The sequence below is a fragment of the Mizuhopecten yessoensis genome, unplaced genomic scaffold (genome assembly GCF_002113885.1).
Source record: "Mizuhopecten yessoensis strain PY_sf001 unplaced genomic scaffold, ASM211388v2 scaffold716273, whole genome shotgun sequence".
NCBI classification, from domain to species: Eukaryota; Metazoa; Mollusca; class Bivalvia; order Pectinida; family Pectinidae; genus Mizuhopecten; species Mizuhopecten yessoensis.
The window spans coordinates 88,890-104,914 of NW_018480034.1; the positions used below are offsets into that span (position 1 = coordinate 88,890).

Below are 16,025 nucleotides of genomic sequence, written 5' to 3' on the forward strand. Positions count from 1 at the left end.
CAGGCAGGTTTGACTGTAGTTATAGACTGGGAGCCTCTCAGGCAGGTTTGACTGTAGTTGTAGACAGGGAGCCTCTCAGGCAGGTTTGACTGTAGTTGTAGACAGGGAGCCTCTCAGGCAGGTTTGACTGTAGTTGTAGACAGGGAGCCTCTCAGGCAGGTTTGACTGTAGTTATAGTCTGGGACCCTCTCAGGCAGGTTTGACTGTAGCTATAGACAGGGCGCCTCTCAGGCAGGTTTGGCTGTAGTTATAGACAGGGAGCCTCTCAGGCAGGTTTGACTGTAGTTATAGTCTGGGAGCCTCTCAGGCAGGTTTGACTGTAGCTATAGACAGGGAGCCTCTCAGGCAGGTTTGACTGTAGTTATCGACAGGGGGCCTCTCAGGTAGGTTTGAATGTAGCTATAGACAGGGGGCCTCTCAGGCAGGTTTTACTGTAGTTATAGACAGGGGGCCTCTCAGGTAGGTTTGACTGTAGCTATAGACAGGGGGCCTCTCAGGTAAGTTTTACTGTAGTTATAGACAGGGAGCCTCTCAGGCAGGTTTGACTGTAGTTATAGACTGGGAGCCTTTCAGGCAGGTTTTACTGTAGTTATAGACAGGGGGCCTCTCAGGTAGGTTTTACTGTAGTTATAGACAGGGAGCCTCTCAAGTAGGTTCAGGCAGGTTTGACTGTAGTTATAGACAGGGAGGCTCTCAGGCAGGTTTGACTGTAGTTATAGACAGGGAGCCTTTCAGGGAAGTTTTACTGTAGTTATAGACAGGGGGGCTCTCAGGTAGGTTTTACTGTAGCTATAGACTGGGAGCCTCTCAGGTAGGTTCAGGCAGGTTTGACTGGAGTTATAGACAGGGAGACTCTCAAGTAGGTTCAGGCAGGTTTAACTGTAGTTATAGACAGGGAGCCTCTCAGGCAGGTTTGACTGTAGCTATAGACAGGGAGCCTCTCAGGTAGGTTTTACTGTAGCTATAGACAGGGAGCCTTTCAGGCAAGTTTTACTGTAGCTATAGACTGGGAGCCTCTCAGGTAGGTTTGACTAGCTATAGACAGGGGGAGTCTCAGGCAGGTTTGACTGTAGTTACAGACAGGTAGGTAGCTATAGACAGGGAGCCTCTCAGGTAGGTTTGACTGTAGTTATAGACAGGGAGGCTCTCAGGTAGGTTTGACTGTAGTTATAGACAAGGAGCCTCTCAGGTAGGTTTGACTGTAGTTATAGACTGGGAGCCTCTCAGGCAGGTTTGACTGTAGTTATAGACAGGGAGCCTCTCAGGTAGGTTTGACTGTAGTTATAGACAGGGAGCCTCTCAGGTAGGTTTTACTGTAGCTATAGACAGGGAGCCTTTCAGGCAAGTTTTACTGTAGTTATAGACAGGGAGCCTCTCAGGTAGGTTTGACTAGCTATAGACAGGGAGCCTCTCAGGTAGGTTTGACTGTAGCTATAGACTGGGAGCCTCTCAGGTAGGTTTGACTGTAATAATAGACAGGGAGCCTCTCAGGCAGGTTTTACTGTAGCTATAGACTGGGAGCCTCTCAGGTAGGTTTGACTGTAGTTATAGACAGGGAGCCTCTCAGGCAGGTTTTACTGTAGCTATAGACAGGGGGCGTCTCAGGCAGGTTTGACTGTAGTTATAGACTGGGAGCCTCTCAGGAAGGTTTGACTGTAGTTATAGACTGGGAGCCTCTCAGGTAGGTTTTACTGTAATAATAGACAGGGAGCCTCCCAGGCAGGTTTTTCTGTAGTTATAGACCGGGAGCCTCTCAGGTAGGTTTTACTGTAGCTATAGACGGGGAGCCTCTCAGGCAGGTTTGTTTGTTGTTACAGACAGGGAGCCTCTCATGTAGGTTTGACTGTAGTTATATACAGGGAGCCTCTCAGGCAGGGTTTACTGTAGCTATAGACTGGGAGCCTCTCAGGAAGGTTTGACTGTAGTTATAGATAGGGAGCCTCTCAGGTAGGTTTGACTGTAGTTATAGACAGGGAGCCTCTCAGGCAGGTTTGACTGTTGTTACAGACAGGGAGCCTCTCAGGTAGGTTTGACTGTAGTTATAGACAGGGGGGGAGCCTCTCAGGCAGGTTTGACTGTAGTTATAAACAGGGAGCCTCTCAGGTAGGTTTGACTGTAGTTATATACAGGGAGCCTCTCAGGCAGGTTTGACTGTAGTTATAAACAGGGAGCCTCTCAGGCAGGTTTGACTGTTGTTACAGACAGGGAGCCTCTCATGTAGGTTTGACTGTAGTTATAGACAGGGAGCCTCTCAGGTAGGTTTGACTGTAGCTATAGACTGGGAGCCTCTCAGGTAGGTTTGACTGTAGTTATATACAGGGAGCCTCTCAGGCAGGTTTGACTGTAGTTGTAGACAGGGAGCCTCTCAGGTAGGTTTGACTGTAGTTATAGACAGGGGGCCTCTCAGGTAGGTTTGACTGTAGCTATAGACAGGGAGCCTCTCATGTAGGTTTGACTGTAGTTATAGACAGGGGGCGTCTCAGGCAGGTTTGACTGTAGTTATAGACAGGGAGCCTCTCAGGAAGGTTTGACTGTAGTTATAGACAGGGGGCCTCTCAGGTAGGCTTGAATGTAGCTATAGACAGGAAGCCTCTCAGGTAGGTTTGACTGTAGTTACAGACAGGTAGGTTTGACTGTTTGACTGTAGTTACAGACAGGTAGGTTTGACTGTAGTTACAGACAGGTAGGTTTGACTGTAGTTACAGACAGGTAGGTTTGACTGTAGTTATAATCTGGGAGCCTCTCAGGTAGGTTTGACTGTAGCTATAGACAGGGAGCCTCTCAGGCAGGTTTGACTGTAGCTATAGACAGGGAGCCTCTCAGGTAGGTTTGACTAGCTATAGACAGGGAGCCTCTCAGGTAGGGTTGACTGTAGCTATAGACAGGGAGCCTCTCAGGTAGGTTTGACTGTAGGTATAGACAGGGAGCCTCTCAGGCAGGTTTGACTGATGTTACAGACAGGGAGCCTCTCAGGGAGGTTTGACTGTAGCTATAGACAGGGAGCCTCTCAGGTAGGTTTGACTAGCTATAGACAGGGAGCCTCTCAGGTAGGGTTGACTGTAGCTATAGACAGGGAGCCTCTCAGGTAGGGTTGACTGTAGCTATAGACAGGGAGCCTCTCAGGTAGGTTTGACTAGCTATAGACAGGGAGCCTCTCAGGTAGGGTTGACTGTAGCTATAGACAGGGAGCCTCTCAGGCAGGTTTGACTGATGTTACAGACAGGGAGCCTCTCAGGGAGGTTTGACTGTAGCTATAGACAGGGAGCCTCTCAGGTAGGTTTGACTGTAGTTACAGACAGGAAGGTTTGACTGTAGTTACAGACAGGGAGGTTTGACTGTAGTTACAGACAGGAAGGTTTGACTGTAGTTACAGACAGGGAGGGTTGACTGTAGTTACAGACAGGGAGGTTTGACTGTAGTTATAATCTGGGAGCCTCTCAGGTAGGTTTGACTGTAGTTACAGACAGGTAGGTTTGACTGTAGTTACAGACTGGTGGTGGTAGCTATACAGACAGGTCTTACTACAATGTATATTGACTTGAAACCAATATCTTCAAATTTTTAATCAGCAGTTCACATGACAAAAATTAAATTTCCAAAACAATTGGAATTTAATCACAGATGTGTATCCATAATCTCAGTGCATCTTATTTACTATTGGCAGCATTGATAGCAGACGTGACAGATCTACTCCACTGAAAACCAACATGATCAAGTTCCTTACCTTCCACTTTGATTTTGCGAAATTCTTTTTCATTTGGGCACTAACAGAGGCGTGGATATTCTTCTCTAAGGCTGTGTCACCTGCTATCCTGAAAACACACACGTCAATATTGTGTTAACTTTTCTATAAAATACCAAACACTGTACATTAAAGACAAGCTATTCGGATTGATATGTCTTGCCTGTGCGCCGCTTTGACCGTCAAAGCACATATCAGAGAAACTAACTTAATTGGTTTAAATCCCTTTTATTTGTGCAGAAGGGAAAATATTTTTCTCCATTTCCCCTATTGGGCCCCGCTCTTCTGCCCCTGGGAGAGGGGGCATATCCTCCATTTAAATTCCCTTTGTCCAAAGATGCTCTAGAACAAGTTGCGTTAAAATCCCTTCATCGGTACAAAAGGAGAAGGATCTTTAATGTTTTCCTCTATTTCCCCTAATGGGCCCCACCCATCTGCCCAAAAGAAGGGGTCCACACACCTCAGTTTAAATAAAATTGTGATTCTTTTGTCCCTAAGCATGCTTCAGACTGCATTTGGTTTAAATCCCCTCACTTGTATAGTAGGAGAAATTTTTTCCTCTATTTCCCCTATTTTGCCCCACCCTTCTGCACCCAGAGGGGCCACACCCTCCATTTATACAAACTTGAGGCTTCTTTGTCCAAAGATGCTCTAGAACAAATTTGGTCAAAATCCTTTTATATGTTAAGAAGGAGAAGATTTTTAAAGATTTACAAATTTTCCCCCTATTTGGCCCTGCCCCTAGAGCTCCGCCCCCAGGGGGACCATACCCTCCGTTTAAACAAAACTGAGAACCCTCTGGCCATAGATGCTCCAGACCAAATTTGGTCAAAATCCTCTGAGCCGTTAAGGACTAGTAGCATTTTAAAGGAAAAAGTTGCCGGACGCTGCGCCATGGCATATTAAGCTCACTTGGCCATTTAAAACACTTGAAACTGTTGTTAACCCATGTACATTGTCAATTTTTTTCCAATGTTCCTTTTTGTTTTAGCCAGAACAGTTCCTTAGAAAATCTCTTTCATCATTCATAGACAATGTCAAACCTGTTTATAATACAGTCTATACTAACATCACGCTGTACAGATGTTGGTAATGTAATGGTTTGTTTGTTTGTTTTACGTCCTATTAACAGCTATGGTCATTTAAGGACGTGCCAGGTTTTTGTGGTGTAGGAAAGCCAGAGTTCCTGGAGAAAAAACGCCAACCTACGGCCAGTACCTGGCGACCCAGTGGTGGAGGGCTAGTGGTAGCAGAATGTCAGATACCTTAACCACTTGGCCATCGCCCCNNNNCCCCCCCCCCCCTCATCGCACTGTAAACACATATAAAACACTCATCAACCCAACTTACCAAGGAAATTTCAGAGCCTGTTTGCATGTGAATCTTGTATTATGATCTTTGCACATGAGGTGTCCGATAAATTCTTTAGCTGAAAAAACATAAAAAACATGAATATAGATAAAATGAAGTAAAAATGTTTGGTATAAAGTATAATTATATGGATGATGTACTGATCAAATCTGTATTTGACAAATAGATACTGACATTGATCAAATACTATGTTGTTAAGCTCTTCACTTTCTATGAGGTATCAAATTTACTTTTCCCAACAAAATTTGCCTAGTTTAAATTTCACAAATCACCTGTTAAGGAAAATTGCACTTAAACGTTAATCAGAAATGCAATGAATTCACTATGTTGATATTTTGCATATTAATTTCAGACTGTAAATTCAGAGATATTAAAACCTCAGATAGTGTTCTATGATACTAAGTCGTTTAACATTTAGTATTACGATGTTAGATTTCATACCAACCTGAGGGTGAAATATCATCCCAGTAAGGTGAGTCAAATTCATAATTCGCCAGTAGTATTTGCGCGAATAGCGCTGTGTCATTCTCATCGTAAAATGGCGGGTATCCACAAAGCCTGAATAAAAATGATAAAGAATTACGCAAAAAAAAGGTTTCAAAAGGTTGCTGTGACCCTTAATGAATACTGGTCAGCAGTCGAAGATTTTAAGACTCACCCAAACTCACTCAAATTTAAGTCTACAAGTTGAACATAATTTTTTCGCTCTAGTCAAAAGTAAAGATTACTTTTGTATCTTTATCATAAGACAGACTCTCAGTGGTAAAAGTAACATAGAAACAAGAACCCTATAATAGCGCCAAACCTACAAGAATAACAGTCGAAGCTAGTTCAAGTAGAAGACAGGATCAGTTGAGACACACCGAAATAATAGAGACAATAATAGCCCAACGAAAGTATGATATTTTGAAACTAATCAAAATTTTCTCTAATACTGGTATTTTATATTTTTTGGTAATTAAATTCTATTTGTTTTAACATTTTATTAGGAAAAAGAAGAATCTCAGTATAATTTTAAGTTTGTGGTTGACCAAAAGAAAATGAGTTATCTCCCTTCCATCAACATGTCTAACATTAAAATTGCAATCTGATTAAAATTTGTACCACTGCACACCTACCTAGATTGTTTTTAGAAAGGAATAAGAGACAATGATTTAATGTTAAGACTTCTTCTGCATATAACAATGGATAGTTAAAATCCGGTCAAGATACATACAACAATCAATACCAGGCCAGGAAAATAATGCTCATTTTCTTATTACAATAAATTGTTAACGGGTAATAACGGGATGGTGACATTGGACAATGAACATTTTAATATGTCTATTATATTACTTGCATCACAACAGTAATTCAAAACTAGACGGAACATCAACGTTTTTCTATGTTAATTTTTTATGGATGGGTTTCATAGGAACCTTTAAATCATTATAGCATTAGCGTGACGTGACACAAATTGTCGACCAACGGCGATATTCACCAAAGCATAATAAACATATGAACATTATTAATTTGGTAATCTTGAACCTATCAATGCATTCAATCTTTGATAAGACCAGCGTAGAAATTGTGAAGTTACTCAAACCTAGTTATGTTGCAACAAATGATAATGAAAGGAAACATGTAATTTTTGCTGGGTCATAGTTGTTAGACAATGAAAAGTGCCGTATGACAAACACATTGTCGACTACTTTTTACGCTAGTGATAGTTTTGTTTCCTGGTACTTACAATATGTAGGCTATTACACCTATAGACCAGCAGTCCACCGCCTTGCCGTACGGCTTCTGTGCTAACACTTCTGGAGCTAAAACGAAAAATAAATTGCAATCAAATATGAGCAAATTTGCACACTTGCCCCACATCAGTTTTCGTAATACATGCACCTCCGAAAGTTTATATGTTGATTACATTCAAGATATTGTAGACGGAGTGCCCGATGGAACTTTCGCCCTATGCCCATGAAAGCAATTTTCGCATGAATGTTTCCCTTCACTTTTAATTACTATGGTTATTATGCCGTTTACTTATTTCCCTGTAATGGTGAATTTGACCACATTACAGAGGGCGAAAAAGGCAGAGAAATAAACTGCAGCAAGAAAATTTCCCTGCCACAGTGTTGTGCTGAAACTTTATGTCTATAACTTAAAGATGGATGGAGGCATCACCAAATTCAATCAAATATACCTGTCCTTGATTTGATTTTAGATACAAATGTAGAACACCTGGGTCAGAACACTGACCAAGCAGCTCATTTGGTAAAAGCGACAGAGGTCAAGGGTTCAAATTCCAGTAGTGCCGCGCTGAATTTAAACACTCCGAAAACTGTTGTTGCTTATATTTTGCTTATTGAGCCTTTAGTATATTTTCATAAAACACCTGTGAGGTATTGTTTTCTTTTCAGGAATGATTTATCTGGTATCAAAGATTTACAATTGTCATGTCGGATAAAAACACTTTCCTAGGCATAGTTACAGTCTTTGTCAGTGGTATGGGGATCCTTAAGGAAGTAAATTTATCCCCAACCTGGATTTAAAACTGATCCTCACACAAGTGTTAATCACGTACAGGTGTCGTTTATGGATTTACAACAGACAGGTAACGATTCAGTCTCCGGGTACACTTACCTACGTAACCGGGTGTGCCACAGGCTGTGGCCATGATACCGGAATCCTCTGTTTTTGAAAGCCCAAAGTCACTGATCATTATTTTAGAATCTTCTTTAGGGCTATAGTACAGTAGATTTTCAGGCTGAAAAAAAAATGTCAATCACTCACTAGTAGTCATGCTCATGGCTATCAAACTGAGATTTCCTTATGTAGCAAGATCATGTCACCTTAAATCGGGAAATATTTTTCTATTTTACCAACTATTTTCTTTAAATATTGCGATAATATTTATTTACAACAGGTTGTGTCAAATAACAATCTTAAGTAACAATCCTCCAAAGTTATTACACTTGACTTTTTCTTGTTTAACTCATTGTAGATATAAAACTTGTTAATAATTTAAAAACTATCAATACATATTGTACAAGTGTCTTATCAATAGTTTAATTCCAATTGGATGATGTCCCTTCCAACATTTAGATTCCTGTAGACCACATCCCTTTCTCCCTTCAGATCCATGTATACCACTGCACTTCCTACCTTAGTTACCTGTAGACCATACACTTTCTCCCTTCAGATCCATGTATACTATGCGCCCTTCATACCTTAGTTACCTGTAGACCACATCCCTTTCTCCCTTCAGATCCATGTATACCACTGCCCTTCCTACCTTAGTTACCTGTAGACCATACACTTTCTCCCTTCAGATCCATGTATACCACTGCCCTTCCTACCTTAGTTACCTGTAGACCACACACTTTCTCCCTTCAGATCCATGTATACCACTGCCCTTTCTACCTTAGTTACCTGTAGACCACACGCTTTCTCCCTTCAGATCCATGTATACTATGCGCCCTTCATACCTTAGTTCCCTATAGTTCAATGTCCCTCTTTAAATCCCTATTGTCTACATCCCCTTGCCTTTAGAGTGATGAAGACTACATCACTTTCTACATAAAGATCCCTGTACATCGTGCCTGTTCTTACCTTTAGATCCCGATGGACCACGCCCAAATCGTGCATGAAGTCGACAGCCTCGAGGACCTGTTTGATGAGGGAGCTAGCATCTTTCTCTGTGTAACTGCCCTTCTCGACGATCCTGTCGAACAGCTCCCCACCTGTCACTCTGCAAGTACACAAAAACACATATTAAAGTTAAATGACATCTGAAAGACTTGTTCATTCTGCTAACAGTAAATCTGGTAATCATTTACCGTTTCATACATCATCTATTCAATCAGAATTGAAAGAAATATGAGTTTGCATTTTTTTTATGATGAGGCAATGGTGTACCAAGTCAAGCTTATGTTCTTAAAATGGTACCAGTTAAATATGTACCAGCAGACATTACATTACAAATCAGGGCTTTTTTCCATGAGGGTTTCGGATAATTGACCCTGGGATAAAATTGGGGAAAAAATCATCGACATAGAAACCATTTTGGGAAATCTGCATGATAATTTAACAACTCTGAATACCTGATACTGGACTGTTTAAATTTTATTCATCCCTACCGTATTAGTAAATAATTGTCTGGACCTGGTCAGGCAGGGGATAGGTAGGGGTTTATGTAATATAAATTCCTCCTTAATAAGGAGGAAGGGCACTAATTACGCTGAATACAGTATTTTTTTGTTTGACAACATTATCATCCTCACTTTCGTACATACGCTACATTTTGAAAACTCAGTTGAATGCGAGGAATTAGTTTAAATTTGAGCATAAGTTTTTTTAGATTCCTTTGATTTTGAAATGCAACTCATTCACCCCTGAAGACACATTTAAACTCTTCCAATTCAAAGTTTGGAATAGTTCATTATGAAATTTCATGATTAGGAATGGGTCCATTAAACAGACTTTAAAAGTACCCTGATAAAACCGTGTATGGCAATGCAGATGATAATTATGTAAAGCTGTATGGACAATGTTTTGCCACCTACCTACATGTACTTTGGACTACATTTATGGACTGTGATTCCATGGAATAAAATAATGATTCTATTGATGTGGCATTTGGTTAATACTCTATAGCTACATGTACTTTAAATATGAAGATGTCCTTTTTGAGATATCCTTTACAGTACAATCCATCACACACTACAGGAATACTGATCCCAGGTGTTTTGGATAAGTCTTTCTGCGTAGGTTCTTACAAAAACTTCACATGTCTTTATAAGGTTATCAGGTTTGTTATCACAGATCAGTGTTGTATCATGGGACCATTATTTTACTGCCCTTTCGGTGGGCTGAATGGTCACCATATTGGTAAAAGTCATCTTTACTGACGTGCGCGTGGACACTCTCTGTGATATTCCAGAGTTATTAAGTTATACAAGCCCATGTGTCTCTTGTGTGGTGGAAGGCTCAAATAAAGATCTTTGCATGGTTTCTGAGTATCACAGTCTCACAAGTGGAGAGAAACATGTGATATAATCAATCATTAATAAAAATTAACAGCAAGTGAAAATATCCCTGTTCCGCACTTTCGCAGAACATCTGATAAATCACAAAGAAACAGTTGTACAGCTAAACACAGGGAGACAGTACTACACATAAATACAGGGAGACAGTACTACACATAAACATAGGGAGACAGTACCGTATAAACACAAGGAGACAGTACTACACACAAACACAGGGAGACAGTACTATGCATAAACACAGGGAGACAGTACTACACATAAATACAGGGAGACAGTACTACACATAAACACAGGGAGACAGTACCGTATAAACACAAGGAGAGAGTACTACACACAAACACAGGGAGACAGTACAACATAAACACAGTGAGACAGTACTACACATAAACACAGGGTTACAGTACCACATAAACACAGGGAGACAGTTCTACACAAAAACACAGGGAGACAGTACCGTATAAACACAAGGAGACAGTACTACACATAAACACAGGGAGACAGTACCACATAAACACAGGGAGACAGTACTACACATAAATACAGGGAGACAGTACTACACATAAATACAGGGAGACAGTACTACACATAAACACAGGAGACAGTACTACACACAAACACAGGAGACAGTACCGTATAAACACAAGGAGACAGTACTACACATAAACACAGGGAGACAGTACCACATAAACACAGAGAGACACAGGGAGACAGTACCACACTGACACAGGAAGATAGTACATGTACTATACATACACAGGGAGACAGTGCTAGACATAAACACAGGGAGTTTTAAATTATATGGCTGACAAATAGTTCATCCCAGTAATCGAGAAACCACACCTTAATTAAGAGACATTGGTAAGGTCACAAATCATTGGAATCCCCCGAGGATTAATTATTTGCCCCGATGAGGTCATTTTTTTTCTTCTCCTCCACATTAAAACTCCAAACTTCATATTGGCAGATATTGCTGCTGACAAATTGTCAGCATGCTCGTAATTGTTTTATTTTTTGTCCATCTAATAAAAGAAATACTTTGAGCTCAACAGTCTGGACCTGGTACTGACAGAATCTGATTCCAATAATAAGTAACAAATTGTATCCCACATTTCGTGGAGTCACTTAAAATTGATTTCTGCACATCTTGTTAGAACAAGAAAGTCAGTTCGGAGATCATTTTACTGATTTTATTAGAAAATGCCCACTCAAAGTTTTTCGTTTCTCCCATAAAATATTACAAATGACACAAAAACAAATTAACGAGAGTTGTACCGTTCCTCGGGATTGATCTGAAATGTTGTCCTAAACTAGCGCGGAGTGATTGAAAGCAATTTCATCTATACTGAAATCTTCCTCACAATATGTGTAAACAATTTATTTCACCAGAAATTTGTTTTTCTTTTATACACATACATTTCAATTGCAATTTAGACTGGTGGAACTATTCGAACCATGCCAGTCCATAAATATTCCTCTTGTTAACTTTACATGTGTTTGGTAGTGATCTCAGTCCCCTGCATTGCCTGACTTTACAAATGAAGTCTACTTACACTTCACTCCAACCAAATTCATATTTAACTGTTGATCATGCTGTAACCTACCATACATCACATTGTACAGTCTTTGTCCCTCAGACTATAAGGATATGGGAATGAACCCAGGATTGGTATTAGTTGGGCTGCAAATTTCTAGAAAATCTCTCAGTAGTGTCCGGACCCCACAACTTCCCCCCCCCCTAACCCAACATTACACAAGTTGACTAGAAAATGTTTATTGGACAACAGAATGAACCCAGCATTGGAACCCCCGGGGGCAAATCTCCTTAAAATCTCCACAGCGTCCTGACCCCACAACTTCCCCCCTAACCCAACATTACACAAGTTGACTAGAAAATGTTTATTGGGCAACAGAATGAACCCAGCATTAGAAGGGGGGCAAATCTCCTTAAAATCTCCACAGCGTCCTGACCCCACAACTTCCCCCCCTAACCCAACATTACACAAATTTACTAGAAAATATTTATTGGACAACAGAATGAACCCACCAATGGTTGGGGGGCAAATCTCCTTAAAATCTCCACAGCATCCCGACCCCACAACTTCCCCCTTAACCCAACATTACACAAGTTGACTAGAAAATGTTTATTGGACAACAGAATGAACCCACCAATGGTTGGGGTGACAACAATAACTGTAGAACAATTTGCCCACGACATTTCCATCGACTAGGTAGCTCAATCGCTTAGAGAGATAGTTTAGCAGTCTGAAGTTCAGGGTACGAACCCCGGTCTAGCCTCAAAGTATCTTTTTTACATTCGGAACACTGTTGTCAATTATATTTTGTTTGTAGTTTATTTCATAATTATTATTTTTCATAAAAGGCAGTGATATGGAGATCCTTAACTCATTAACCCATGAAGACACATTTGAACTCTTCCAATGCAAAGGTTGGAATAGTTCATTATGAAATTTCAGGGGTGAATGAGTTAATCTGAAGTCAGCTAGGTCATAACCAAACTTTCCAACATAATGTTACATTTTTTTGGTAGTGGTACAAGGACCCTTAAACCAGGTTAGACAGGAAAGGCGTCATTGAGTATTTAAAGGTTAATCTTATTACCATGGACATCAACATCTACAGCACACACCAAAACACCTCTATACAAATTGTCATGTTTAACGACCTTCACCTAGAACCAGTGGTCGACTTGATCAGTAACTGTAATGCAGTCACCTAGTTCTCCGAGCTAGAGGGTTGAAGTCATCAATAATTAATCACGGCATCTCAGTGAGGCAGCTGTGTGCAATGTCAGGCCTATATCAGTAATATTTCCATCTGATGATGGTTAACCATAAGTATATTGGTAAATTTATAATCTGATCTCTCCTTCAGGAATCTACGTGTATCACTTACTATAACAGTTAGATACTTATGATTCTTTTGTTAAATGTCCATTATGGTTATACAATATATTATCACTATTTTCTCATAGTCGTTGGTATATACATTATACATTTTATTGCCCTTACTGTAGGGAATCATGATTCTTTGCCTGTGTGAAACATGATTTACCTCAGTGAAACAAAGAATTGTGTTTCCCTTCAGTAAGAGCAATAAATATATTATTACGCTGAAAAAACCAAGCAATAGCACAACTGAAGAGATGGCCATGTTGACGCACCATTGTTGTCGTCTGCTTCCGTATTTCGCAACTAGGTTTCGGTGGCTCTTGCCCACTTCTCTAGAGAGGATCCGAATAAAGGAAATATGATCGAGGAAACTTGAGCATGTGAGGGCGACATGATGTTTTATTACCCCTGTTTTAAGTATCATCCAATCAGACACGCTGTTATACAGATGATGTATAATAATATGTAAGGTAAGCTTACTATTCAATAACACTGTCTAATCCGTTATTACTTCGTCAGTGCCGAAATGTGATATTTTTCAATTGATTCTATATTGTGATGTCACAGTTATGGCCATATGTGTATTGAGGTCAACAGGGCAGAGAACTATCATATCAATCTCATCACATGAGTAATCAGGAATGGTGAGAATACATAACATTAAGAAAATTATTTGATTTTGCAACTACCAAGCGGTTTTTATCATATCAGGTGAGTTTGCGATCTGGTTTTATCTTATTTTCAAATAGAGCAAAAATCCTTTTTTCGACTGAATGTTTTGAAAAAAAACCCAATTATTTACCTCAGTAACATCTTGTGATATCCGATGGAAATAAATCTGTATGTCCCATAGGAGGCGCAAAATGAAAAACCTCAAGCTTATGACAAAGTGTTAAAATTTCAAATCGCAAATACAAGCTTTCAGTTTTGGAAACCTCATCGCTAATGATTTTGACCAAAACAATTCCTGCTATACCGTGTATGACAGCATAGCATATTTTCCCTAATGTGCTTTACAGGAAGCAGACATTTAACTGAATTGGCCTTAGTTGACATTTGATCCAGGGAAAAAGTCTGGACCAATCAATAGGTAAAGAACAGGAGGACACAAGACTGGAGTTCTCACAGCTGTTCGGCACTTTAAAGGTGTGCCACAAAACAATTAAAACAAAGGGCCGTGTCACTGTTCCGTAGTGTGTTAGAGATGATGGGCTCGTGAAGGGCCATCTACCACCAGGGGCTGCTGAAATCAATTCTGGATAGATCACACCATGGCACAGCATTATAAAGTCAAGTATTTTCTGAATGAATAAAACTTGTTATCATATTTTAGATTTTATCAAATTTATAGTGTTTTGTTTTTTTGGGAGGAGAGGAGGGGGGGGGGGGGGAAAAAATTTTTTNTATTTTTGCTCTAAATCATACTTCTGTTTGTAAGACCTACATGTTCTCCTGCTTCTTGATACAAAGAACTGAATCTTAATGCAATGTTTAACTAGCGTATAAGTCAAAGAGACCTATATTTTGATATATTTGTATGGCATCCTTCAGGATGAGTCCAGTTTTCACTGACAGACAATCAGAGCGACTGAGTAGCAAACACTATGCTGCAAAGGCATAAACATATTACTGTGTTTACATGACAACAACACTTATTACACTGATGTTATTTTTTAACTTCACCTTTTTATATTCATTGGGTTCTTTTTATTTTTAATATATCGTGAAATCTAATAACACGCTTCACCTTGCATCTAACGTTCTAATAATAATTCCAAGATGGCAGACATGTGAAACAGTCCTGTGGTAAATGCATATTTTTTGCGACAAATGACCTTTCAACTTTTTCCAGTTTACCAGAATTGTGCATGAGGTGATATAAATATTCTCATTTTAAGGATCCTGTCCCATTATGCACTGCTTTTCCTTCATACAATAATCTCCCTTTTGCATTCGTTAGGATGTAACTGTAGAACAGTTTGGCCAGGACACTTCCAATGACTAGGTACAGTAGTTCAATCGGTTAGAGCCCTAGTATTACAACCTGAAGTCTGGGGTTCGAATCCCGGCTAGCCCCGCTGAATTTTGACCCTCAAAACTCTGTTGTTGATTAACAATAGTTTGTAGCACCTTTAACATTTCTCATTTAAGTCCCTCGATGTATTGTTTTCTTTCCAGAAATGATTTATCAAAGTTATTGTCATGCATGACAAAACAGGTTTCCGTCACTGCGTTAAAGTTTACAGGGATCCTTATAACGGTTGACAAAGGTGGTTGGACAATTGTGGTTCTCCTTGTACACTTAACCCTTCCACCCCTATGTAACTTTAGTAGACTCTGCCATGCATTGGGTTAGTCCATTATGGTTTACAGTGGTGAAAGGGTTAATTTGTAAGTCATGTTTGGGTAGGAAAATACAACATTATACTTACAGTTCCATGACCAGGTAGACATTGTTTTTTTCTTCGAACACATCAAACAACTGTACGATGTTGGGATGTCTCAATCTGAAAGAACAAAACAGAAAATCTTATCAAGCATGCTGTTGACACAGACTAGTGTTTTTGAAATTTTCTTTGTAAGCGATGTCAGAAAACTACTATAACTCGGAGATATTTCAACTCATAAAAAATCCGGAATGGTTATGTGCTAGATGCAAAATGATTAATACCTTTCTAATGAAATGTTTCAGGTAATTATCAGCATATTGACAGGCCAGATTTCAGTCAATGAAAGCCAATTAGCTCTCTGTGCAAGGTCAGTTGGTTTTGTACATTCTCTATATATGATGTGGTGGATGGTCAAGTGGTCAAAGGACCAATGACCAAGGGTCAGTGTTAGTAATGGCTGAAAAAAACCCACATAACTGGACCCTACAATACATTTCATATCCTAGAGGAAATGAGTTATGTCAGGATTGGACTCCAGGAGCCATCTGTGTTACATTACGTATCATTAAAAGGTATCATAATA

The 16,025-nt window shown here is 39.9% G+C and overlaps 1 protein-coding gene across 2 annotated transcripts in view; it reads right to left on the bottom strand.

Moving 5' to 3' along the window:
- Window positions 1–16,025, bottom strand: part of LOC110442509 (calcium/calmodulin-dependent protein kinase type 1-like) — a 115,647-nt gene that overhangs the window by 12,921 nt on the left and 86,701 nt on the right. For both annotated transcript variants that reach the window (XM_021486154.1, XM_021486153.1), the window contains exons 3-9: window positions 15,485–15,559; window positions 8,708–8,846; window positions 7,739–7,862; window positions 6,843–6,918; window positions 5,559–5,671; window positions 5,093–5,171; window positions 3,725–3,812 (exon numbers count right to left, since the gene is read on the bottom strand). In XM_021486154.1, coding sequence (XP_021341829.1) covers window positions 3,725–3,812; window positions 5,093–5,171; window positions 5,559–5,671; window positions 6,843–6,918; window positions 7,739–7,862; window positions 8,708–8,846; window positions 15,485–15,559 — 694 coding nt within the window. The remainder of the gene's footprint in view (window positions 1–3,724; window positions 3,813–5,092; window positions 5,172–5,558; window positions 5,672–6,842; window positions 6,919–7,738; window positions 7,863–8,707; window positions 8,847–15,484; window positions 15,560–16,025) is intronic.